Genomic DNA, 26,477 nt, shown 5'->3' on the forward strand with positions numbered 1-26,477 from the left:
TCTGCTCTGCTCCTAATGAAGTGCCTCAGACACTGGAAGCAGCAGGTGCCAACCACGGGAACAGTCTGGGAACAACACAGACAGGGTTTGAGTCCAGACGCTACCAAGTCCTATTAGTGTGGCCAGAGGGAAGTCACCTCATCTTCCTGACTTCGGGTTTCTTACGTCTAATAAGAGTTCTGGGGTTTCTTAAAATGATGATTATGTAATAAAACACCTTCCATAGTACCTGGCACAAAGAAAACAATAATAAGCCCCCTTCCAGCCCCTCTACCGCTATCCCTACTTACTGAGCTGTCTGTACCCAAAGAATCCCCAAATGGGGACACCTGTCATCTTCTAACGATGCTCTGTACATTGTTCACAAAGATGAGAACATTCAAACAGAAAAACAGCCTCCATTTAAAACTAAACTCTCCTTGGAAAGTAACACCTTGTAAAGAATATAGTTAGTTCACCCTTAGCTTGAAATGGGGAGTAAGAGAACACGGACACATTCTAGACCCTCAAAACCTAGTTTTATTATTTTGTAAGCATTATGCATTACCAGACCAGACACACCGACATTGAGAGGGAACTTTCTACATCTAAACACAATTTGTACTAAATGACTGGATCATTTTTGGGTTTATCCAGTAATTCAGAAGTAGTAACAGTTTCCTTTCAAACTGGTTTCCCACTACAGATTCATCTTTGACTACTATGTTAGGAAAAAAAATAAGCCCTAAATATAAGGAACTCATTCGAATGACATGCCACCCAAAACAAAAATAACTGCAAACATTTATATAGCATTTCCTTACGTGCCAATCATTGTTCTTAGATCATTGTTCTAAGACCGTTACGTGATTAACTCACTTGACTGTCACAGTTGGTGTGAGGTGCTTGTTACCATTAGAATGATTGCCTGCAAACAGGGAAGAAACCTGAGGCGGTACGTGGGGAAGGAACCCAAGCGCAGTAAGTGGCACCCGGGGCTTCTGGACCCAGGCAGTCTGGTTCCCGAGTCTGTGGTCTCTGCTGCTCTGTTTAACACATCAACATTCTCAACTGCCTACTGCTCAAAGGTAAATTTTTTTTTTTTAGCAGGAAACAAAATATTATTTTGAATTTTAAAAATGGACCATAAGTGTAAGTGTTTGTGCAGGACAATTAAATCTTTAAAAAGGGCCCCCACCTCACTGATGAAAACCTGTGCAGGAAGCCACTTCAAGTAGAGAGCAAGTCTTCAAAGAGGGCCAGATGTATGGCGCCGTTACGAATTTTTATTGTAACCACAGATTTCTGCAGCAGCTCTGTAATTAGTGCTTATTCTTCACTGTACCCATATCCCCCCATGTCTGCACGTACCAAACACCGGTTCTGTGATTGCAAGAGCTGTTCAGATCAGAAGCCACCTACAACAAGAACTAAACAGTCTATTTCCAAAGAAGTGCCTACAATGAGAAACTGGCTTTAAACCGTTCCCATCACCAGCATGTATACAACCAGGCTCGGTCTCATTTCAAACTTGGCGTCTCTCTTTTGTCTAAACTAATCTATTTAGGCATTTGCAGTAAACAAACACTAGGCTGAATTATTTACAGAGTTAGGATTCCACACATTCCTCATAGAGCAGCTTTTATGTGAAAGGAAAAACCCTGCTGCCCATCATGCAGGGGCAACTCAGGGACAGCGTCTTCCTCCAGCCCCTGCCCGTCTCCCACACCCCCAGCTCCATGTAAAAGCCAAGTCCTGAGAACTGCGGGGGGACCACCTCGGGCCTGCGTGAGGAGTCCCTCCGTTCCCAGGCTTCCGCCTTAGGAGCAGGAATCCAGTCCGTCGGGGAGCCAGAAGGAATACACACTTTCAAAAGCCTTCAGCAACTGGAGTGTAGGTCGGTTACTAAGATACCAAAGAAGCCAGGTGTTTCACAAGCATTCCCGCCACTTAATACCTAGAGATGCAGAAAGTACATGGTTGCCATTGGTGAGACATGCATGAGAATGGAGCCCCCTAACTTATTTCAATGCTCAGATCACAAAATCGGAAAATAAATAAATACCTAGTCTCTCCCAGTAACTTTTCTCCCTGGGGATTTTTTTATTGAAATTTGTTGCCTTGTAGTCGCGAAAAAAATACTTTCTAACAGAAAGCAGCCATCCTCTTCCTTTACTACAAAGTTATTATTGTGGGTTTATTGTAAGAAAACAAAAGCAGAAACTGATACAGCGGCAATTTCAAATGAATGAAAACCCTGCAAGGGAGCTGTAGTTCAAGAGCGTAAGTAACATTCGGTGTTTCCCGATCAGCAGACATTCTCCTCCAGGACTCACAGGTTTAAAACGCATCACAACTGCTTCAGGCCCACCTTTAAGGAAAGAGACGCTTACATGCCAAGAAATTTGATGATTTTTAGCCAGCTTTCCAAGAAAAGAGCAGAAGGAATCATCACAACTTGGAAACATAAGGAAAAAAATTAAAATCCGATTATTCAATCAGGTATTGGGAAAATAAATCACTGTCGATAGATAGGTAACTGTTCTGAATGGGAAAGGGAGATACTATCATTCCTTTAAGGACTAAAACTTAAATTTTTCATGAAAACCTTTCTTATGCAAAATATAAGTTTTTGCTGCTTCCTAAAACGGAGTGTCCGAAACACAATTTCATCTTTTGGAAAAGTCACTCAGGTTAACATGCCTGAGGACTTGGTCGATGTGACTGCCCCATGTTGGCACGCGGTCGGCACAGCGCTGCAGGTTGAAGGGAGGGATTCACAGGTTCAAGATGAAAGAATTCTCTCCCAATAACTGATAATTAACCCTTTAAACGTAGAAACATGTCGATTTAATCATGTGAAACACTTTTAAGTACACTCACTATCCACCTGCCCTGCTGGGTAACAGCTTAATCGTTCTTAAGGTTTTGGGGACCCCACAGAGACACCCCAAGTGACCTCAACAAACACCGCTCTCTATCCATTCCGGTTGCCGGCTCGTCTGGGCTGCCTCCTGTACAACCAAGAGCCTGTCTGAGCCACTGCTTCTCACCGGAGTTTCCCTGTCCTCCTCCTCGCTGCTGACTCCAACCTGGCGCAGACATTACCTCCGAAAGCCGGTGCCTCTCAAACGTGTCCCACCTCTTGGTCTTGACTTTGGGAAAGCCGCCACCATGTCTGACTCTCCCACGCTGCAAACCTCACGGTCCTCCACAATCCCCCCTCTCCCCTGTCCTTCCGAATCCTGTTACTCCCAAATCAAGTCCATCTCGACCTGAAAACTGCCTCCCAAGGCTGCTTCCTCTTTTCTCTTCACCCCCCGCCCCCCCACACAGCCTTAGTCCGGGGTCTCCCCACTTGTGTTGATTACGGCATTTGCTTTCCTCTCTCCTGACACAGTCCTTCCACCCTACAGCCAGCCTTCTTTTCCTTAAAAATAACCAAATTGAACAGATCACTTACTGGACGAAGAATTACAACTGGGCCCTGACTGCCTGAGGAATAAAATCCAAATTCCTTAATAGAAAATACAAGTGAGACAAAAACCTGGTCACAACCTACTTCCTCAGTATCCCTTCTTCCAGCTCCCTCCCATCAGCAATAACCCTAATATTCCAACATCCACGGAAGAAGAAAATCATAAAGAATATGAAAAATTAGATGCACCTGCTCCTTTCCCAATTACGACCAGTGGGAATGTCTGTCCGTTATGGCTTCATTCTCTGATGCTCGTTTCTTTTCAATGTTTTCCAAAGACTTTGTTTTGATACAGGTTAGTTTCAACAGCACTGAACACGTGTCCTAATTCTGACTTCCTTGATGAGACTTTTCAGCCTGAAGGCAGACATTCAACAGAAGCACCATTCACGGGGGCTTCCTGTTCTGTTATTATCTGAATCCCCGCGACTCAGTGAGAAATGCTTCCTCTGACACTCAAAGCCCCACCCACAGATGAGGAGAGTCCAGTGGAGGCATCAGTGCCTCCCCTGCGTCTGCTTCCTGACATTTGGAAATCAAAGCGAAGTTTTGGATATTTTTCTGAAGCACATGCCCGAGAGTCACATCTTCACAGCATAATTTTTTTTCCAACTGTAAGATTTTCTAATTTCATGGGCAACATCTGTATTACCTGGAACACGTACTAAAACAATCTTGCAAATGCTTTCTCTTTTTGTTTCCACACAAAATATTGGGTGGATGGATGTAGTTCAAAGAACCAAACCTCCACTGAATTCGACATTCAATCCTTTACCCCAACTTTCTGTTTTCTGGCAAAGAATCACCCTGTTTTTAGCCTGTTCACTATCAGTGTTCCTTTTCATGACTCTATCTCACAAAAATACAAATCAAATAAAGAATAAAAATAAACTAAGTCCCTAATAACAAGATTTACTGTGACATATTGAAACTAGTGACTCAAATGGAATATATCAGTTTGGCATCTTTTAAAATATGTACGTCTTTTCAAAATCTCTTTCCCGAAAAATGATCTTTAAAAAGCAATTACACCCTTTGGCCTCTGAGGAAGGCTTTCTAACATGAGTTCCCAAGCACTTTACTACAGAAATAATGACTGCATACAATAAAATTGGCAAAAAAAAAAAAAAAAAGATAAAAATTGTAAGGGCAACAATATTATTCAGGTCAGCAGGATCAGAGGATTAAAAACATCTTGAAAAACAGCCAATAATATGAAAGGTAGTCTTTGGAACATAGAAAAAAAAAATCACTCCGATCTAGGCACCGAACGCCTTCAAGATGCTCCTGGTTTTAAAAGGAACAAGCACTGTTAACAGTTGAAGTTGCATATCACCAAAGTAGTAAATATAAAAATATAACATGAAATAAACAAAAGGTAGATGTGTAGTGCACGGTTACCTATTGCCCTTAAAACAGACTCATAAATCAGAGATGTGTGACTTGTAAAGAAATGAGGCAATGAGGGCAGGTGGAGTGAAGTGTGTGACAAAAACAGAAAACTGGCTGACAGTCTGTGTAAGCAGCAGTTCGGCTCCAGGTCCCCTCTCCCGCTTCTGGGGAACACGGCAGGTCATGTAGTTCCTGAGGGTATTAAGCAGAGAGGCCTTGGGCTCTGGACACTGGTTCACGCCAACAGCTTATAATGACTAGTCTAACACTGAGGTGGGGTCCCCACAGACGGGTCCTCCATCTGCCCCAAGAATGCTGGCAGCAGTGTTCTACCTCACATATAGGCAGCAGACTGTAGGATTCTTTTCCAGAAAAGAGACAGGGCTCCAGAAGAAAGACTAAAGAAACTGACACTTGGGCATTCCCCAAGGAAAGAACCAACTTCACGCAACTATTCTGTAGCTGGGCTCACCAACCAGAATCTAGTCCCACGTTTGCCTTCTTTCCTTCTCTTCAATGTCCTTAAAAGTCCACCTATTTCAAGTAACTACACAGATTTACCGATCTAAACAAGTATTATCAGTTACTGTCCCCCACAAACAGCAACAGCCACTTAATTTTTTATTGTACCTCGTGTAACTAATGATAACATGTAGTCTAGACATGCTGATTCAGACCTTCCATGTTTTCACATTAATCTCATTTACTTATTTACTTAAAGTCATTTCCTATCTGAATTGTAAGGCTTGTTAAAGATATAAGGATAGCACCTGGTACAAATAGGTATTTAAATATTTTTGATATTAATAAGTGACCCAATCACAAATATTACAATACTTTTATAGTTATCCAGATGTAAAATCCAGCGCAATTGAAAAAATAATACGAGTCTGGTTTTTCGATAAATATGAAACAAAACATTTTTAAAAGCAAGTAACGTGCCAGGGTGTTCTTGGTGTGGCATGGAATTCTAGAAACAAATTACTTTTAGAGCAAAGCCACTTTTTGACTCTCAGGCAATTTTTCACCTATGCCCGTGATCACTGAAGTAGAAAGAAAGGATAAAAGTGCAAATGACAGGAAAGAAAATGCAATGATGCTATTGCAAAGAATCCTTCGTGTACTTTCATAACTCATGAAAAAAAATGACCCCAAGGCAAAAACAAATGTTTCTATTGAAAGTTATTTTGAAACCAACAGGAGTAAGAAAAAAAGTAAGTTGTTCTTTTTCCAGCTTCTCACTAGCTCCTTCTCATCCAATGCTGCTGGATCTTTCTCCAATTCTTGCAGTAAAATAACACGAGTGAGAACACAGCCTGTTAGCCTTTCTAACTAAAAAGTATAAACCCAAACACAGTATTCATGTGTTTATAATTACTTCTGACAAACACTTCGAAACAGCAGGCCCAGTGAGCACCATTATTATATAAATATACAATTTGGGTCCTTTAATATTCAAGAGATAGACAAATAGCTCAGAAAACGTTTGTCAAAATCAGGTAAAACAGCAACTGAGTCAGGAAACTTGAGAAACACTTCAAACCTAGGCGAGCATGAAATTCGTAAATGCTCTTCTTGCCAGGCTTTCGACTGTTTCCCAAAACACAAACAAAAAAGTTATGACAGAAACTCATTTCCTGGTCGAAGTATTTTTTTGTTGGCAACAGAAACCATAAAATCAAATACAACTACGTACTTTGCTTTCATTATCTAAAAAAGACAAAAAACAGCTCTTTTGAAATGAAAGCACGTTTCAGAACCTCTCACCTAGTACATCAAAAAAGAAAACTACTGGGGTCCATGGGCCAAAACTGCTGGAGAAGCACAGTTCTCATGTCACAAACCAGGAAAAGTATTTACGGTCTTCCTCTCCCAGCCAAGCAACCCCAAGCTGCCTCAGCACTAGGAAGACTTTCCACCTTACTTCCCAAAGCTCTGGTTCTTCATATTTTAGAAGTTACACACCAGCACAATTACCTCTGTGCGTAAAAGTCCTGCACTGAAGCTGCCCTCCTCCCTTAGGTTCCTAGTCTCTAAAATGCACAAAAGGCAGGATTTCAGAGAGGAGAGATATGGCTGGATCTCTAAGAAATGTACCTGAATCTACTGGTTCCTGGGTGCTAATGGCAGGGGTATGACATCTGTACCTGGCAACTTCCATACTGAACAAAGGGTCATGAAACCTGAGAATCCAAACTTTTAAATTAGGCAGTATGCATGTCGAACTTTTAATAAAATCTGGAAAAAAATAAAAACTGTCACTCTATCGTGTGCTTTTTCACCCCAAAACTCCTCAGTGTAAGAGCTAAGCGCCTGCTGCGTGGAATCCTGCATGAAAGTCTTACCTGTCTGGCTTTTGAGTTCTTCCCCGTGGAACTTGTCGCGTTTGTGCTTCCGTCCATCCCTCTCAGAACGCTGATGAAATCTTTCTTGGAAACCGCTGATATCAGCTTAGCACGCTTTCTGATGGAGCCTCCCGCCTCCTTAACCTTCTCATCAACGTTCTTCTGATGCTTCTGAACAGCATTAAATAACTGCACCACGCCCCTACAGGTGAATCGACCAGAACAACGCAGTCAAAGAACAGTGACACTAGAGTACAAAGTCCGAGGACAGGAACAATGTACTTTTTTTTTTACTGCTTAGGAAAGAGGCAGGCATTCAGCAGGCACTCAAATAACAAAGAGTTGGATGAATGGTGAGATACTTCTGAAAAATGAATCATTATCAATTTCTGAATAGAGAACAAATATATGTGGATTGAGACGCACTTTCTTTTCAGCTTTGGTCTTTCTAAATCAACAGCTGTGCAATTAGAACTAACAATTACCTTTAACACAAACATCTATTTCTCGAAATGTAATTATAGTACCGGTTGAAGGCATTAGCATGTAATGGAAAGAACAGCCATCACAGCTCTCTAAACATTTGACTCTAGGAAAGACTTTCAGGATCCTAATTGCATCTGTAAATGGGAAAAATAATACCCAAGGATCTTAAAAAGGCTTCAGGTATATTATCTGCAACACTTATGATATAAAACTAATTTTAAAATCCTGTTTTCAAAAACATTTACTTAAAATCCTTTGTTCTGCAGCTAAGTTCATTCAGTCAAATCCTGAAGCGGAAGACTTGTGGTATCCACTTCAGGAGCCACAGCCACGCAGCTCGTGAGCACATGAAACATGGCCCATCCAACCAGCAACGCGCGCCAAGGTAACAGACACACTGGACTTGGAAGACTTAGTATAAAAAAGAGAATTTTAGAATCTCATTTATAATTGTTTATATTGATAACATGTTGAAAGAATCATTTGATTATATTGGGTTAAATAAAATATATTATTGAAATTAATTTCACCTCTTTCTTGTCACTGTCCTCAGTGTGGCTACAAAAAAAATTGGAATTATATATGTGGCTCACATATTTCTACTGGACAGCACTGATTTAGACCATTACTCTCCCGTCCAGCTCTAACATTCTATAACCTATTAACTGTCCTGCTAAGAATAACGGAGAGGCAATCGCCGTGGGCCCTGAGCATCCTGCCTCTTCTTGCGGGTTTCTCAAGAATTCCAGGCCCTGACCGCTCTGACCCGGGGCATTCCTCAGGGCTGTGTTCGCAGTATGCAACCTGGAGGAATGAGGTAACGTCTCCCCCCAGACAAAGAGCAGGCTTGTTACCATTCACCGTGAAAGCAGCAGAGTCCCAAGGTCAGTGTTCCCCTCCTGTAACATGACCCACTGCACGAGCAGGCGTATGACTAGGGACAAAGGGAGCCAGCTCTGGCCGCTGCTGCTGCCACAAGCAATTGAGTCCTTTGTCTCTGACCCAGGAGTCTCTTGTCTTCTGCCGCCACCCAAGACACCTTAACAGGCCCGCTTACTAGGCTCTAAATAAGGTGAGATTCCATCCCCTTCCAGCAGGGCTGGCACCAAGGGGAGGAAAGTGAGGAGCCTCAGGGATAAAACTTAAGAGGCACTTCCTCTCATGCACCAACCCTGCACTTTGCTGAACTCTTTGTATGTATTAATTCACTTAATTTTCAGAGAAAGCCTATGGGGAGGGATAATGTTCTCCTGGTTTTACAGATAAATAAACTGAGACAGAGAGCAATGCAGGAGCATGCCCAAGGACACAGTTAATACGTCAGTGCTGGAATCTGAACCTGGCAGTCAGGCTCTGTTGCTCCCTCTTAACCATCATCCCTCACTATCTCACTGGACAACACCCAGGTGAATTAGAAAATGACCGAAGTCATCCAGGCAACCAGGACGTGAAAAGTAACTCCACTGAGTATAACTGCTGTATCCTTAAGTAGGAACCCCAATGCTATCTCCTCTGTGAACCTTCCCCAACACATAACGCGTAGCTCTATTCTCAGGGAGATTATAACTCCTCCGGATGAGTGGGCTAGGACCACCCAGCAGCCCCCACAGTCTACTTATCTGGACAGAGAGGGCATCGGATAAATGTCTGGTGCCACTGATAACACATGCAGTGTGAAAGGACAGCATGAAGCTGCTCTCGTGCAATGTTATGCCATAAATACAATGCAAGATAACAAAAATAATCATCTAAGGCTATAAATTTAGGCAACCTTCAGGAGAGAAATGTAGCACACGGTCTGATTACACTGCTCTTGTGACTATGAAAACAAGACGATCTGAAATAGGTTTGCAGCAAATACACACTTAACACATTATAGTCTTGCCTCACAAGACCTGCAAAGTCTTAGGTTGAACTCGGTATTAAACGGGCTTAGATAAAAATCACTTGGCACTGAGAAGGCAGAGCTTACAAATCAAATCTCGTCAGAAGTGGATCGCTATCAAAGCTTCAGTATACATATTTTTTAAAGGGCAAACACACTGTCTTACCTCGTTGCAATTCTCTGAAGATTTCGCTCTGTTTCTTTGTCTTTGACAACATCTGGCTTTACTCTGCACATCATTTCCCACTCCCGCTTCTTATCAAGCTGCGTTACAAATATTGTTATGTGAGAGAACATTAGGCATTTTTGAAAGTGCAGCACACTTTGATATGATACTCTGTGAAAGGACAAAGGTAATAAATCATTCTGGCTTAGTTTGTCATGAGGTCTTTAAAAAACAGCCCTGCTTTTAGGGGTTCAGCTCGGGGAGCCTGCGGTTAGCACTCAGCGTGTCATGTGAGAGGCACCAAGTGAGTTTCTGTCAGGCTGTCTGACAGCAGGGAGCTGGAGCGCTGCCAGCATGCTGAGCCAGGCAGGACAAGGGGGGTGTGGGACAGCCACATTCCCGACCTGCCATCACCAGGCCGCCAGAGGTGGGCGTCAGGAAGACCCCAACTACCCTCTTTGGTAACCACAATGTTACGCACGATTTCTCTTTATTTTCAGAAACTGATTTCCTCAGCAGTCAGACTTAATGCTTTTGTATCAGCTTTAAAACAAGGAGATTCAGATCTAGATATGTTCTGTTTATACAGCGACTATTTTTCTTTTCCCACAATCATTTAAATCTACTTTCCCTTACTGCACATCTGACCACTGTCCTGGCCACAAATGGCACTTCAGTCACAAAGCACAGCCAACTGATTCTCTGCTAGCTTGCAGAGGCGTAAGGGGGGCCAGGAAAGAGGAAATCCCACAGACAACATAATCTAACGCCAAATTGTCTTCGAGGAGAATCCTGCTCTCAGACACGTGATTACATACCTGGCTTCTCCAGGTTCCCTTCTCAGGCCAGCGTATCACCAAGTATCAAATATACTGATTATGGTGAACTAATCACCAAGAAACTGGAGAGCATCAAAACCAGTGACAAGAACCAGTGAAAAGTCTCTCCTGTATCTGTTCCTTTTCTCCATTCACCTGATCTCTCATTTTGTATTAATAAAAAGGTCTAATCACAGTAAAACCAAAGTCCTACTCTTCATAAGCTAATCTTTATAGATTAGCCTACGCACTTTCTAAAGGAATAGATTCTTCTCCAAATCGGATCATTTAACTGTTATGAAATTCACTACCAGATGCCAGAAATAAAAAAAATCCTTAAGTTTAAAGCCATCAATTCTGAATTATCTACAGAACCCAAGGGATTAATAGGCATGCATTATCCCCAAATATCTTTTAACTTTGAAATATATTTTCATACCTATGATTAGAAATAAGTACTCAATATCCTGGAAACCAATAATTATTAACATTAAGGAACTAAGGTAATTTGCATAGACTCTAATCAGAAATGTATACTGAAAGCATCTGCAGCTGTTGTGTCATGTTTCTGGGGGCAACACATGTGCTTTCACGCATTACGTGGGCAGTATCAGCTCAGCAAAGCTCTGGCCCAGAGTGGAGCTCGAGACCCGTTTCTCTTGGCTTCAAACATGGCCCTTACTCTCACTGCCACACTGGGATGAGGTCCTTAGGGATTCTTCTAGCTTTTGCCAGATAATAAACAGATTCAATTTTCAACTGAAAAGTTATCAGTACGATTTAGAGACAAGATTTATCTAAAAAACAATGAGAATATTAAGTTAATAACAGAGTACATTCTGCTTCTAAGAACAACGCTGGAAAAGTCCCATCTTTACATAGCCTTTCACACAGAGCAACCACCATCACATCCATCCTGAAACAAGATAAAGGGATGAGGAACTTAAAAGGAAATACAAGCCAATTCAAACCTGTTTTGTTGTTTCTTTTCACTTTCACCTATAAAGTACCCTCTTGGAAATTAGTACTTTTATGTTGGCAGTACAACTGTAGAAAGTTATTTTTCTTTCATTAAAAAATAATACTTATTTAATAACCAAATATTTTAGACATAGAAATATTTCATCAAGGACAAAGGATGCAAAAAACCTTATTGTTCCTTAATCTTTATAATATGCAACAGCAAACTTAAGTCTAGCTTCTGGCCTTTAATGAGCAGACTGTACTAGTCTAACTTCTACCACCAGAGGTTTAACAACAGGCATAATGGATTCAGGGTTATCTCAGTGAAATAGTTGGTTTTCAGAACTACAACCAACCCCTGATGGTATCTTCACAGCTTTATATTATAAAATAGGTTTTAGGAAAAAGCAACTATTGTGACTGTTAGTTAAGTACCTTATGAAGGTAACGTATGAACAGCTGAAATGAACAAGATGACAGGCGTTGTTACATGTGTAATTACTTGATTTGAAAAGGACAAACTTCCTTGGAGTTCCTATTTCTATTGCTTTGTTTAGGTGCCTAAAACGTGAACAGGATCAACGGAGTAATTTAGACTAGGTTCCTGAACAGAGCCTACACAAAGCAAGTTAAAACACTGCAATGTTAATTGAACAAACACTGCAAGGACCAATTTGGCACAGACAAGAACCAGATTAGACACACAGTCTAATCTACAAGACAACTGGGGACATACCTGTTTTCTTTTCTCTAGTCTTTCTTGCTTTAACTTTTCTTTTTCCTTATCCAGCTCTTTGTTTTTGACCAAAATGGCGGGTTTACTTTTAGGGGTTTTCTTGTTAAGGATTTTAGCCATGGCACCTGCCCAGCCCGCACTGGTTCCAACACTAGCTTCTGCGGCATTTTCACTGTTATTGTCGTGAGGTTCAAGTTCATCTTCATTATCAGCTTCTATGGCTTCATCATCAGAAGAAAAGTGATCCTTTTCTGATCTACAGGTTCCTACAGGACCTATGAGAGGAAACAAATGAAACTTTAACACCAGAGGTAGAGGCGGCCAAGGCCACAGGCGGAAGTCTTCATAAAGCTAATCTGTTCTCAATCTGTCTCCAGTCTTGCAAGAGGGGACTTTTCCAAGTCTCACGGCTACAGTAACAGCAGAGCAACAAAGGTAGGACCCTCCATCCCACTGCTTCTAAAGACCTGGCCCCGCCAGCTGCAGTGGCTCCGCAAAGAAACCCAACAGCCCGCATCATGCCCTGTTGTCAAGGTGGTCACAGATGCTGACCTGGGGCCAATGCAGGATGCATTCAAGTCCACGGGCCGTACCTGTGGCAGTCAACTATCTGAAGAGAATAATTTAGAAATAATAGTGAATTATTTTAAAAACAAATAACAACAAAAAAAACTATCTTAATCTATCAAGAAAGTGGTACAGTGTTTCCATAGTAAAGAGAAATCAGACTAACTTCTCTGAGGGATTTGGCCCAGATATTTCAAAATTCTGAATTTGCATGCAGAAAAATCTGGAGAAAAAAAAACACACCAAAAAACAACCCAGGCTCCTTTTATAAAATTTGCATATAAATTTATAAAATGGGTGTTTTAACATCTTTGAAAAATAATCTAATGAAGCGACATGTTCCCGAGATACAGAAGATTCAGTTGCACTCCTGGATGAGAATTCCACATTTGGAGTTGAAGATACAGAAGTATATGGTGGGAATGTTACCACACAAAACCACACAGGTTACCAGCAAACTAGTTCATCACATTAGACTCAAATGGCAGGGCTCAGAGGAATGGCAGAAACAGAGGCCAGTTGGTGGCTTTCCTTGAAAACCAGCTTGTTGAGAAGCTCTGGGTACTTTTAAGTTGTGAAGCTTTTCTCAACACCTGAAGTTAACTGTGCTTTATCAACAAGACTCAAGCAGCCAGCGTAGTCTGCATGCATCTGTATGGCCCAGAGCCTTCGGCCGGCTTCTGTTTTCTGTTCTTCAGAAACCTATGGGGCTTATTAGGAAATACTTCAAAGGAGCAAGGCATCCAACAGCTGAGTAACTGGGAATGTTTCTTAATAAGCAGGAGAAGAGCTAGCAAAGAAGGCTGAGGAATTACCAAAGAGGAGGAAGCCTTGGCGTTGTACCTACAACTGCCACTCAGCAGTAGCGTACTTGGGGAACAAACGTGCTTTCTTCGGTCAGCTCCAGAACTAGCTGTGTCTCACAGATTAATACTGACAATGCCATTAACTTCACCTTTTTCTATCAAAATATCTCTACTAAAAATCAATATTAGTAATTTAGGAAAAATTTTAAATACTGACTTAGGTGACGAAGAAAAAAGACCTTGGGCACAAACAGGGTTCCTGCTGCCCCCTGCTTCTCTGAATTCTGACATCTCCCCATACAGATCAGAAATGTCACCTAAACCTTTGGGACTGAAAAGGAATCCACAGCCCAGAGCACCTCATTTCCAGGATTCTACTCCAGGTCCACTCAGCCTTCTCAAGGCTTTGCATTCCAACCAGAACCTCTGCTGCCACCTGAGCCCACACACTGCTTCTTGATGTTACTTCAAAATTTTTTATCTATTCTTCACCTCCAATCCCCCATGTCTTTCAAATTATTTCAACTAATGTGCATATTTTGCTTCTAAATATCCGTTCAGCTTTTCTTCTTTAAAAAAAAACACAAAAAACAAAAAACAAACAAACAAAAAAAACGAGCTTATTGCCAGGATCTAAGTGAAAGGAGTGAATGTATGGTCACCTGTTAACTTCTGAGTGACCCTCTCTTGACTTTAAACCATGAATTAAGAGAGAACTGCTGGAAAGAAGCTAACTTTTAGCAAGTCATTACTATACTTGCAATTTTGGTATTACTTTTGCATAATCCCTTAATTTTTTAAGTGCTTAGAATTCATGCAATGAGAAGACTAAAACTACGTAATATATTTCAAAAAAAATGTGTGAAAATAACCAATAAAAACATGTAAAACATTTTATACATATACATAAAAATAAAGCTCAAGCATGAGTAAAAATAAAGTAGCTCCAAAAAGTACACAGAACATGACACAAAACTGAGCTAAACACAGAAAGCAAAATACTTTGTATTTTTAAAAAGCACAATCTTAAAACAGTATGTCGATGGTTTAAAAAAGTATGATAAAAGCAAGAAATCACTAATAATTCTACTGCCCTAATGTACTGCATATTTCTTAGTAAAGATGGATTTTCTTTTTAAATTCATTAGCCACATATTTAATTTGAAGCCTTCTCTGCATCCTGTAAGCTGGGTAAATTTAACAAATCTGAGGACGTATGACTTCAGGCTTTGATATGCAAATATAGGTGATATAAGAACTACATTATTGCCCACAATATAAAAAAAAGTACCTAAATTTTGCCAAACAAAAGCTGAGGGCACCATCATTCAATTCAATGAGTTGGAGTATCTACCATATACCAGATTCCAGAGTCACACAATTTCACCCCAGAGGTATCTTCCTAGTCCTAGCCCGAGTGTTCCCTGTGAAGTATGTTGAGAAACAAAATTTGGAGAGAATGTAGTTAGCTGACAAATAAGTATGCTAATAGCCCATACACTTTATCCCACAGGGTCAGTAGCACTGCACAGGTACTAGTAACAAAACACAGAATTATTTGAAAGGTGCTTCTCCTAAGCAAGCATTTATGGAAACGTCAAGAGGCGCCGTGGCTTAGGAGTCTGTGGCACTGAAGACTTCCTTCCCCAGCTCCTGGTGAAATGTCAAAATGACAACACTGACATGCCGTGTTTTGTCCTGATGAATTCACTCCCAACTGCAGCACATTCCACGTTTTTCAGCTGCACTGTGACGGCAGCCAAAACGCTTTACAGCTGTAAAAGCCACTCAGATAATCCTTGGCCATGTTCCTTTGGGGTGTTTCGCACCCAGTTTGACCACAACATGCATATGATGGGAACACACCAAATCCCTGAGAAGTTTTCTAACACCGTTTTATACAACCAACACTCAACCCTCCAATTAAAAAAAAAAAACCAGAAGAATTCATTAAAGTCATAGTTTTTATTTTATTTTTTTAAGACGTTCTAGCCCAGAAGTTTTTGGACACTCACTGCCAGTGGAAATGATGATGTTTTACATAAACAAATTAAAACTGCCAATGTAATGCGGTCTTCCAGCATACTGAAAGACAGGAGTTACTTCTCAGATACCAAACATAATCACGATGCAAAGCAGAAAGACGAACTGGTTCTTAAAAATGTACTGTGTCCTATAGAGATGAGGATTTTTCTGTATTTTCCACTGACGGATCTTTAACAGAAGTGAATACATCCAGAGGTCTAAGGGCACCAGGTAAGTGAAAAACTCCTTTGCAGTCCTGTGTGTTATTCTAACATTAACTCTAATCGCACATTCTATTTTAAAACTGTAGAAATAAGGAAGGGCTACAAAGAATGCTTAGTGGAAGTAATGACTAAAGGTTCCAATAGCGTTTTCTGCATTATCGAAAGGTTCTATTAGCAGAGCTGTCCACTTGAGGGCTTCAAAGATGGCTAGAACTGAACCACTGAATTTTAAAACGAGTTTTAATTACTATAAAAAGCCACACGTGGCTACTGGGTCCCGTACCGGATAGGGCAGGGTTAGACCTCTGAGGCACTGAGGTAGAGCCAGGCATTTCTCATCTCCTGTTGCCTTTTCTCCCAAGTTCAGCTTCCTTTCGAACTTGCCACCTGCCCCTGACCCCACATATGGTTATCTCCTAGCAAGAAAGGATGACACTTTCTTGAGCCTTTGGAACTGGGATAAAATTTTAAGAAGACTCACAATCCCTCAGTATTTACTGACTACTCATGAGTGATGAGGAAAGAAGGGGAAAATGAAAACTCTCAGTCTAGGCTTCTCTGTCTACAGAAATCAAATGTTTAGTAGACTAGACGCATCAGTTAACCCACTGAAAAGTTGGGTCTTGCGATTTGTAAAATTTGTAAGTGCTCTTCTCACAGAAAAGCAATTTTTAAAAAAAGAGTGACTGTTTGGGGATATCTTTTACAAAGATGACACTCAAGTTGTTTCTTAAAGGGTAAAGCAAAGGTTTGAATGAAAGAAGGGAGGAGGCCAAAGAAGATTCCACAACCCAGGCCCATTGGAAGAGGTAGTGGGCAAGGTCACTGAATCTAGACCCCAAACAGCCTCGATGTGAGTCAATGCTCTGCATGAAATTTAAAATGATTACTGTCATCATCACTAGTGGCATTCCAGGCAGAAGACCTCAGGGGGATGGTAACGAAGGTCAGATTTATAATGACAATTAGTTCACAGGGGCTAAAAACAGAAATTTGGGGATTGGGTGGTAAGAATTAAGTATAAAAAAACTGGCTGTTTTTTTTTAAAAGCTGGTCTGATTTACGAACCAAGAAACAAAATATATATTAACTGCCAACTTAAAACCAAATAGTTTAAAAGTTGTGCACTCCAGTTGTGTGCTTCTAGTAGGAGGCCACACTGCTCATACGTTTTCTCCTGGTCCTTACCTTGTGTCTGTACTTTTCAAAAGTTTCTCTACTGGATTAAGAAGGTTGTCCTTTCAAAATACAGATACCATCTGGGAAGGCTATTGGTTAACTTTTAACTTACTTCACACCTTTAGAATTCACTCTACGTCAAACAGAATATTTTATAAAAATCTGGCTGAGACCAGCTAATACCGGTTAAAAGGAAGGGGAAGTCAGGTTGCCTGAATTCAATCTCAACTCCAGACACAAATCTATGAGTTTTCTAAAGGTTTCCAACTTCTGTGCCTTAGTTTCCTCATCTGTAAAAATGGCCATAAAAGAGTGTTTACTTCACTGGGGTTTTGTAACAATTAAATGAGTTAATATATATAAAGTTCTTAAAATAGTGTCCAGCCCATAGTGAACATTGAAGTGTCGATTACATACATATACAGCAGTCCCCCCATTATTCTTGAGGGATACGTTCTAAGACCCCTACTGGATGCCTGAAACCACGGATAGTTCCGAACCATATATATATATATATATATATGTATCACGTTTTTCCTATACACACATACATACCTATGATAAAGTTTAATTTATAAACTGGGCACAGTGAGAAATTAACAAGAACTACTAATAAAATAGAACAATTATAACAACACACTGTAATAAAAATTATATAAATGTGGTCTCTCTCTCTCTCGCAAAATATTTTTGGACCACAGTTCACTGTGGGTAACTGAAACAACAGAAAGCAAAACTGCAGATAAGGGGGAACCACTATAGACACACGTGACGAGAATTTTAATATGGTTATGGAGCAGGAGAAAGGAACACGGAAGGAATACCTCTGGTAGCTAGAATCTGCAAAACGTGAGAAGCTGAATAAGACCCGTTAGATGACCAGAAGGTACAGCACAGGGGTTAAGAGGTCCAATTATAAAAGCAGACAGACCTGCATTGCATGCTGACTGCGTTACTTTCCAACACCATAACCTTGGGCAAGCTACCTAATTTCTCTACGTCTGTCTCTTTTGTAAATGGGGGTAAAAATAGTACCCACCTCACTGAGTTGTTATGATGATTAAATGAGATGACACATGGAAAGCACTTAGTCAGACCCACTACATAGTAGACATGAAATAAATGACAGTAAGTAACCAGAGGACAGACCAGGAGCCTAGGAACCTGGAGACAGGAGAGGACCCCAAACGCTTAAAAAAGGAGGTCAAAGAACAGCGAGTAAAATGAATTGTACGTCCACTGTCATTCCACCTATGATCTTGGTTAAAATAAGGCTGATACTAACTAGCTAACATGCTATTTAGAGCTAGCTACCACTGAAAACACTTTTTACGCGTGATCATTTGATCTCACGACACTCGATGAGTTGCTCTTATTATTCTATTTACAAAGGGGATGATTCTGAAACTTAGAAAAGTTAAAAACATACCCGAAGTCATGAAGCTAATGGAGCAGAGTAATAGGGCTGTCGGACAACTGAGGTACCAGAAGCTTTGAATCAAAGATTCAACTCAGGCTAATGGACACTGAACTAATACAGAAAATATTCATGAACTGGTTTGACAAAACTTGAATTAAAAAGGAATTTCTGTCTAAGCCTCAGTTGCCCGCCACAGCCCGTTTCTCATCCCCATTGATTTTGCCTGAAACGCACACTTCCCTAGTCATGAAGAGGGCTAAAGGGGACGGGGGGCGGGGGGGGAGCGCTCTGAAACTACTACTCCCCACGCCAGTTGTAAATCATCTGTCTGCTCACGTCACATGAACTTTCCTCCCAATTGTTACTAAATTTAGAATATTCAAAATTGATGCTTTAAAACTTAAGAAGCATTTACCTCTGAAAAAAATTAGTAATCCCAGGTTTCCATGAAAATAACCAAAACTAAAATAAATTGCTCCCGCGGGACCAACTGTCAGACGTGATTACACGTGCTCTCTGGGCAAGCCAAAGCAGACAGAGGCTGGAAGCGGCCTGCTTCCTGAGCCCGTCCTATAAATTGCTAAACCACTCAAGTGGGACTATGATATACTTCATTTCTTAGGCATGTTCCTTTGCTATTTTAAGTAACTTAAATGATGAAGGAGGCTATAAGCTACAGTTTGATGAAAAGCACATTTATCTGCTAGGTTATTATATCTTAAATACAGCTTTGTAGTTTATCAAAAATGAAGGGAGAGCTCCTAGGACCTTGTAAACTAGATTGTTATCAAGTCGTGTGTAAGAAGTATATGGCCGTTTTTCATATATGTGACCAGAACAATTCTGAAAACATGAACTTACCGTTCCTCCCTACTAGCTTCCAGTCCTATGGACACATTCTATGCGGGAGGGGTCATCTCCTCATGGCACAGGATAATGATTACCTCGGTTGTTCACCTGGGTTGATAGATTTGTTCACCTGGGTTGATAGATATACTGACTACAAAAGCTTTAAGACTACAAGCTTACGAATCAAGTTAGCATCTGTCTAAACCTCTGACAGTGCATCAGATCAATAAACCTGAGTAGCTGGGCTAACTCAGCAATAGAGGGCAGCAGCCTCCCCTTTGTGGTACTGGGTTTCACCAATTACTCTTTATATTTCTTCACCAGAGTTAATTTACTGACGAGAGAGGCTGTGTGCGCCTGTTTTGTTCTTCAGGCTATAACCATAACAGCCAAGTGCATGCACATTGCATCTCAACCTGGAACAAGGTATCAGTTCAGTAAATCTGAGCAGTTCAGGGTTAACTTTGTGGGGGTGTCCGTCTCCCCTTTACAACACTTGATATCTATCTATTACTTAAAATGCTGACCGGTATTTTACCTTCGGTATATCTCTGATCCATGATCACCTACGATTTCACTATGACCAAATTTCAAACTCTCCTGAAGAGTATTACAACTTACTAAAAATTCAGTATGAATCGTTTTGCTATCATTCAACTTTATATTACATACAAGTTCTGTTAATTTTACCCTCGATGATATCTGGTACATGAGAAAACTGTAAAAACCACATTATGAGAAGTTTCCAACTTATTCAATGGATAAATGGATACTGAGTACTATGCTATGTAGCAGTCTCAATGCCAAGTTCTGAGAAATAGCCATTACCAAAGCTGGTAAGGCCTCTCCTCACAGAACTAGGAAACTTCTGCAAAGTCTGACAAACATTACTTAAGAGTTTTATAGCCACAAAACCACAATTTCTACCATTCTTATACAAGTGTCAAAAGAAATTAAAACCTAACAATAAAAAACAAACGACACATGGGTTATACCTGTGTGTTTGCATACTGAGTCCTCTTGTGTCTGAAGCCAAATTCAATTGTCTGCTTTTATAGTTTCTCAGTATTGCAGCTGAAAATCTTTGGTAACTTTACACAGTGCTGCCAAGTCCACATGTACACCAATATCTGAACTAGAAAAGCTGTTTCCATGGGTCACCTTTCCAGAAGTACCTGATTTTATGAGAGGAAAAGGGCAATTTCTTATATTAAACAGCAAATACTGAGTTAAACAAAGGAGAATGTTCCGTTTTATAACCAACGGATCTACAATACTGAATTTATTTAAAAGGTCCTTTATTATTGATGTCTACTGCAGAGCTACAGTCTAATCTTGAAAGAAAAAGTGGATGGAAACAACTGAATTGAAACCTAAAGGATACAAGGAAGCTGGTTAAGAGAAAGTGAAGAAAAATAAGAGTGTGTTAGAACAGCAATAGCACTGCTAGAAGGAGAGAGAGCATACTGTGTTTAAGAAACAGGGAGCTCAGAATACTGTGACACCAGTAAGCTAGGGAACTTTATAAGGAGAGAGACATGTTCACGTAAAATACCATATAGTACATTATGAGTAATATTTGTAAACTAGAAGGAAGCAATGCCTAGACTGGGTTCTATCGGCTATGGATTTCTCTGTCTCCATCCTTACCATTTCTAATTGGATCATGATAGCTACCTTTATAACCATATAACCACCTCTTAACAGTACTTAGTACATCGTATTACAGTCCTGTGTAATACAAGTCCTGTGTAATTAGTCTTCTTAAGACTAATTCTAGGGTAGGAATTTATTTACCCTTTGTATCCTCAACATCTACAGGATGACCAGAATATAAGAGAGCACAAGTGAGTATTCACCGAACTGAACTCGATAATTAGGTTTCCATGTTAGCAAAAAGCCTTAACCCACAATGTAATTGATCTGTATTATATTAGCAAGAGACCCTTAGAATCTAATTACCTAATCAGTATTTACAGTAATGCAGGGAGAAGTCAGAACAGTTCTAACTTGGAATTGTCTAGAACTTGAAAAGGGAAATCTAATTTCCACCTAAATTTGTAAACAGTATTGATATTTTGCTCCAAACGTAGTAGTGATTCTTTCTCTGACAAGTCTATTGAGTTAAAAATACATATATATCAGAACCAGAAGTTCTAATTCTTGTTCAACAAACAGGCTTGTTTTCCTTAACTCCTTTAACAGGTAATGAGGACTCTAAGTACCTAGGGACAGCAGTAGCATATGACAGTTTCTTCTTCTTGGTCCTCACTCACTTAAACATCTGCGAACTGTCCACTATTCAACAAGCAATGGACATACAGCAATCTCTACCCTTATGGAACTTGCATTCCAGCTGGAAGAGAGACAGAGCAAATACATATATCAGGCAGTTTGGGAAATCCTGAGAAAAATAAAGCAGGGTAATAAGCCAAAAAGTGAAGGCAGGGAGGCACGGAGAAGAGTAGTGCTAGTACATTAGATACGGTTATCAGGGACAAGTCTTGCTGATAAGCGACTGGATCAGAGAGTAAAGGAACTGAGGGAGAAAGAGCGATACAAGCATCTGAAAAGTACTCTAGGCAGTGAAGCCAGTAAGTGCAGAAACCCCGGTGTGGGAGCATGTTTGACGTGTTAAACAAATCACAGGACATCAACATGGCTAGATGACAGTACGTGGCTAGTAAGGTGCAGAGTGGCAGATGAGAATGCTAGATCACACAGGCTACGGATTTGGGATGCAATTCTGAGATGGGAAGCCACAGGATCATCTTGAGCAGATAACTGACACGAGCTGAGGCACCTTATGAAAGAATAGCTCTGGCTGTTACAAAGCTCTAGTTAGTACAAAGGAGCAATACCTGGGCAGTAGGAAGTCAAGGACCGTCTGCAACCTAAGAAGCTAGTCGTGCAAGAATGACGATAAAGAGGAAGCAGGACCGGCACAGCGTGGCCGAAGGCCTCAAAGCATCTTTCCTTCCTTTCAACACCAAGCGTCTCTGAAAGGCGCTTGACAGTTGTCAACTGCTACTTTTATTTATTCTACTTTAGCCACCCACTCTTCTTCCATTCACTGCTAGCTGGTCTCTACTTCCGAAACAAGCACGCACCTGTCACACAAGAAAAGTGCATATCATCTATCTTTCTTTTACCTCTTTTGGTCTTTTGCTCCTCACTCCCTAGGAGACCTACCCCATTCTTGTAATTTAAGAAATTCCCCCTTTCGCGTTTTGCTGCCTTAAGCTTCTTTTTTACAGCAGTTTAGTGAATCACAGTGACCCTGAAAAGGTCTAGTGAAAGGATGTGTAAGCTCGAATGTGTAAGCTGACAGCGGCCCTTCCTTGAACACCATTTCCCCAAGCCTTCTGGCCGAGCCCAAGCCGCCCCTCCGACGCCACGCCGAGACAAAACTCGGGCGGCAAATCCACTCGCATCCCCTGCTTCCCGCAAACTCCGTGTGGCCGTTCCTCGAAGCAGCCAAAGTTCAGCCTTAGTCCGTTACCTCCAACGTCAGCAGCGTCTTTGTCCTCATCCTCCAGCTCCGATGCTACGGACCTGGCTCCCATTTTCAGCTTCTTTTTCTTCTTTAGTGAATTTTTCAGCTTTTTCCCCGCGCTCACACGTGGGTTGCAAACAGTCGCGGCCATGTTTCCTCACCGGAAGCGTCCCTGAGAGTTGCGTCCGGCGGTAATGAGAGGACCGTCGGTATTATTCGTTCCGGCAACACAAGGTTCCGGGGCGGGGCCATCTGGCCCTGAGTTCTGGCCTGGAGCCTCCGACTGTGACTGGGGGACAAGTCAGCTCCAGTTAATAAACAAATCAGTGAAAATGGACGTTCTCAGTGGACCCCTCAGCCAGTTCGCCTTTGTCCTGATCCGCCGCCCCACTCCATCCCGGTCCATTTTCATTTCCAACCCACGGCCGCTTCCCTGAACCGCTGCCTTATTTAATACTGGCTCCAGGTGCTCCACAAATGCCCCTTCAGTACCTACCAACCGCGCTGGACGCTAGGAAGCGAGGGAAAAGCGTTCGGGTCGATAATTCACAATGTGAGAATACCATCCCGTCTCCCCCGATCGCCGCCACCAAAGATTCACAACGCAACACGCGAGATCTTTCTTGAAACTTCATCAGACCATCTCCCTCTGAGTAACCCTGTCAGTGGCTTCCCACTGCAAATCGAATAGACTCTCGCTTTCCTCCCCTGGGTCCCAGGTGTTAGGGGAGCCAGCCCCACCCTTCTCCCGCGGCGCCCGACCGCGCGGTGCGGGCCGCGGAGTTTGATGGGTTTCTGCGCCCGACCGCGCGGTGCGGACCAAGGGTGCAGCTCCCTTCTCCACGGGATGCTCCTGCCTTCCCCCTGGGCTAGTGTCTCCTAAGGTCAGCCTGTCACCTGCTTTCGCGGACCTGCGTTCCCTTAAGCAGCAACCACAATCTGTCCCTATTCCCTCCCCCAGTTCGCACCCCACCCCCCAAGTTGTTGGCACTTTGAAAGTACTTAGGGACCCTATCTCATTCACCGTTTTACCTACTCCCCACCCCGCCACTACTATGGCTACCAATAGGGCCTGGCCTGTATTAGGAGCCCAAAAAATATTTTGGGAAGGGATGCATGAATGAATGAATGAATGAATGAATGAATGAATGAATGAATGAATGAATACAACTATCGACAAGGTTAATGAGTCAGACCGATAAGATAATCTTACATCGTGTGCTATAAACCAGGCGTATTCTAAAGGCTTTCCCTAAGCTTAGAGTTTTCCCGATAGAGAGGGTTTCTTGGTCTTTAATACCCAAACTTTCTAAAGGAGTATGAACCTCTCAGTTTGACACATTCCAGTTGTTCATATAAAGAAAAAAAATTACCTCCCCCAAGCTCAATACGTTTTAAAGTAAAATTGTGTGGAAAAGAACCAGAATGAGGGACCAGGATAGAGAGTTAAAAGAAGAGCAGAGCTAAATCCCTAAACACTAGTGGAATAAATTCCCCAAAAGACAAGACTGTCATCGATGTTAAACTCTACTATGGTCTCAGAGGAAAAGAAGTAGCAAACATTTAATTGATTTGTCACTTTCATGAGAGATGTAAAGGAAAACTTTTTGAAAATGAAATGATGTACCATATTCCTGAGAGATTAAATATTCTAGAGATATTTATTTATTCCAACCAAAATCCAATTGGAATTAATCTCGGGAGGAGGGAAGCAGAGAGCGAAGTCTTAATAAAATAATTCTAAAGTTCAAAATAAGTAAATGAGAATAATATTTTTTTACACAGAGGAGACTTGAGGCAAAGCTTACCCGTTCAGATATTAGAATATGCTCTAAAGCTGCAATAATTAAAATGTACAGCTCAAAACAAAAAATAAATGGAGATGAAACAAATTTTAGAATATGTAAAAATTTAAAATATTATGTAGGAAATTTCATGAGTGAAAGAGAGAAGGGGTATATTATGCAAAACTTATTTTAGTAAAATTAACAACTTAGGGAGAAAAAGAAATGAGAGGCTCACATCTTATCCTAACATTAATTCCAGAACTAAATTATGAAACAAAATGTAAGGGAAACAAAACAAAACATAACAGAAAAATAAGTGAATATCTAATTTATTGGGATTGTAGGAACAACTTTCCAAATTTAAAATCAATGGAAGTAATTTCTAAAAAAAGAAACAAGACATCTAATCATATAAAAACTATATATCTAAGATGACCAAAATTTAAATGCAAATAGAATGTGGAAAATTGAGTTTAAGATGACTACATAAAGATTTCATATGACTGCCATTTATCCTTGCACCAGAAACAACCAAAAAAAAAAATAAAAAAAAAATAGACACAATAAAAAGAGCAACAGTTTTCAAGAACTGGACATTACATAATGATGTCTCATGACCAGTAAGAGATGGGAAAGAAACTAGGTGACCCCCACACTTACCCCAGATACTGCTTTGAGAAAGTTTCCAGACCAAGGCACAGGGAGGGAGTAATCTAAGCTATGCCTGGAACACTTTCCGAGTTGAAAAGATGTAGCTGAGAGTCAGGGGAGACCAACAGGAGACAGCAGGGCAGAGTACCAGAGAGGAGAGAAAACTCAGGAGATCTGCAAAGACGGTCCCTCAAGAATTTAGGGGGGTGCTGATCAGAGTGTGCTTGTGAGACACTCCCCAAGACCAGAAAGCCTCAGAGCGTTAGCATATCTTAAATGCCTAATCAGCACAACATAACACAATACTCTTTTATCTGATGAAAATGAGGTAGATCCCAGAAGAAACAGACACCATTCTCACATGATAAAGGTACATAGTTTGATAGGAAAAGAATCTTGAGATGAATATGAGGAAAGCTGCTTTCTAGCCCTATTTGCATTCTTACAAGAGATGAAAAGTGGACGGTAGGATGCCTACCCCACATCCATTCCTCCTGTCACTTTAGTAGGACCCTATTTATTTTTCTCTGGTTAACTCCTCCCCGTCACAGCTGTGTGCGTCACAAGAAGTAGATCCCACCCCGCTAGCCAATTTCCAGGGCTGAGTCTGATTGGTTTAATGGTTAACCCATGAACTTTGCTACTGACTGGCTCAGGAAGAGAAACGGGACCCAATAGGACATGACAGGAAGCCAAACGGACAGTTTCCTGACTCCAAGGGTAGAACCACGGGTAAGGATGATCTCTCCTTTTCCCCTGGACAACCTCAGTGTCTGAAGGTGAAACCTGAAACTGCTGTAGTTCCCTTCTTGTCACCTGAGGTCAAAACCAACACAGAGAGTACACTGCACTGTGGAAAGAACCTGGACCTTTAACAATATCATTGAGCTGCTACATCAGCTGAGGCAAAAACCCACTGTTACAGACTGAATTTGTTCCCCAAAGTTCATATATTAAAGCCCTAACCACCAACGTGATTCTATTTGCAGATGGGGCCTTTAAAGAAATAACTAAAGTTAACAGAGGGCAGAGGGGTGGGCCTTGATCCAATAGGACTGGTGTCTTTAAGAGGAGAGGAACAACGGAGAAGCACACAGAGAAAAGGCGATGTGAGGACACATGAGAAGGTGACCATCTGTGAGCCAAAGAGAGAGCCCTCAGGAGAAACGAAGTCTGCTGATGTCTTCCAGCCTCCAGAACTGTGAAAAATAAATGTACAATGTCT

General features: G+C 41.2%; 1 protein-coding gene across 3 annotated transcripts in view; it reads right to left on the minus strand.

The window, feature by feature from the left end:
* Positions 1-23,632, minus strand: part of RRP15 (ribosomal RNA processing 15 homolog) — a 31,000-nt gene extending 7,368 nt beyond the window's left edge. Inside the window, exons 1-5 of one of the 3 annotated variants that reach the window (XM_019742910.2) lie at positions 23,311-23,628; positions 22,821-23,103; positions 12,249-12,523; positions 9,732-9,829; positions 7,195-7,396 (exon numbers count right to left, since the gene is read on the minus strand). In XM_019742910.2, the coding sequence (XP_019598469.2) occupies positions 7,195-7,396; positions 9,732-9,829; positions 12,249-12,523; positions 22,821-22,965 (720 nt within the window). In that variant the 5' untranslated portion in view covers positions 22,966-23,103; positions 23,311-23,628. Of the gene's footprint in view, positions 1-7,194; positions 7,397-9,731; positions 9,830-12,248; positions 12,524-14,912; positions 14,962-22,820 lie in introns of those variants that run through there. The other 2 variants (XR_012490918.1, XM_074317019.1) reach the window with 2 other exon arrangements.
* Positions 23,633-26,477: the final 2,845 nt, after the last annotated feature.

This window comes from Rhinolophus sinicus, linkage group LG12, assembly GCF_036562045.2.
Source record: "Rhinolophus sinicus isolate RSC01 linkage group LG12, ASM3656204v1, whole genome shotgun sequence".
NCBI classification, from domain to species: Eukaryota; Metazoa; Chordata; class Mammalia; order Chiroptera; family Rhinolophidae; genus Rhinolophus; species Rhinolophus sinicus.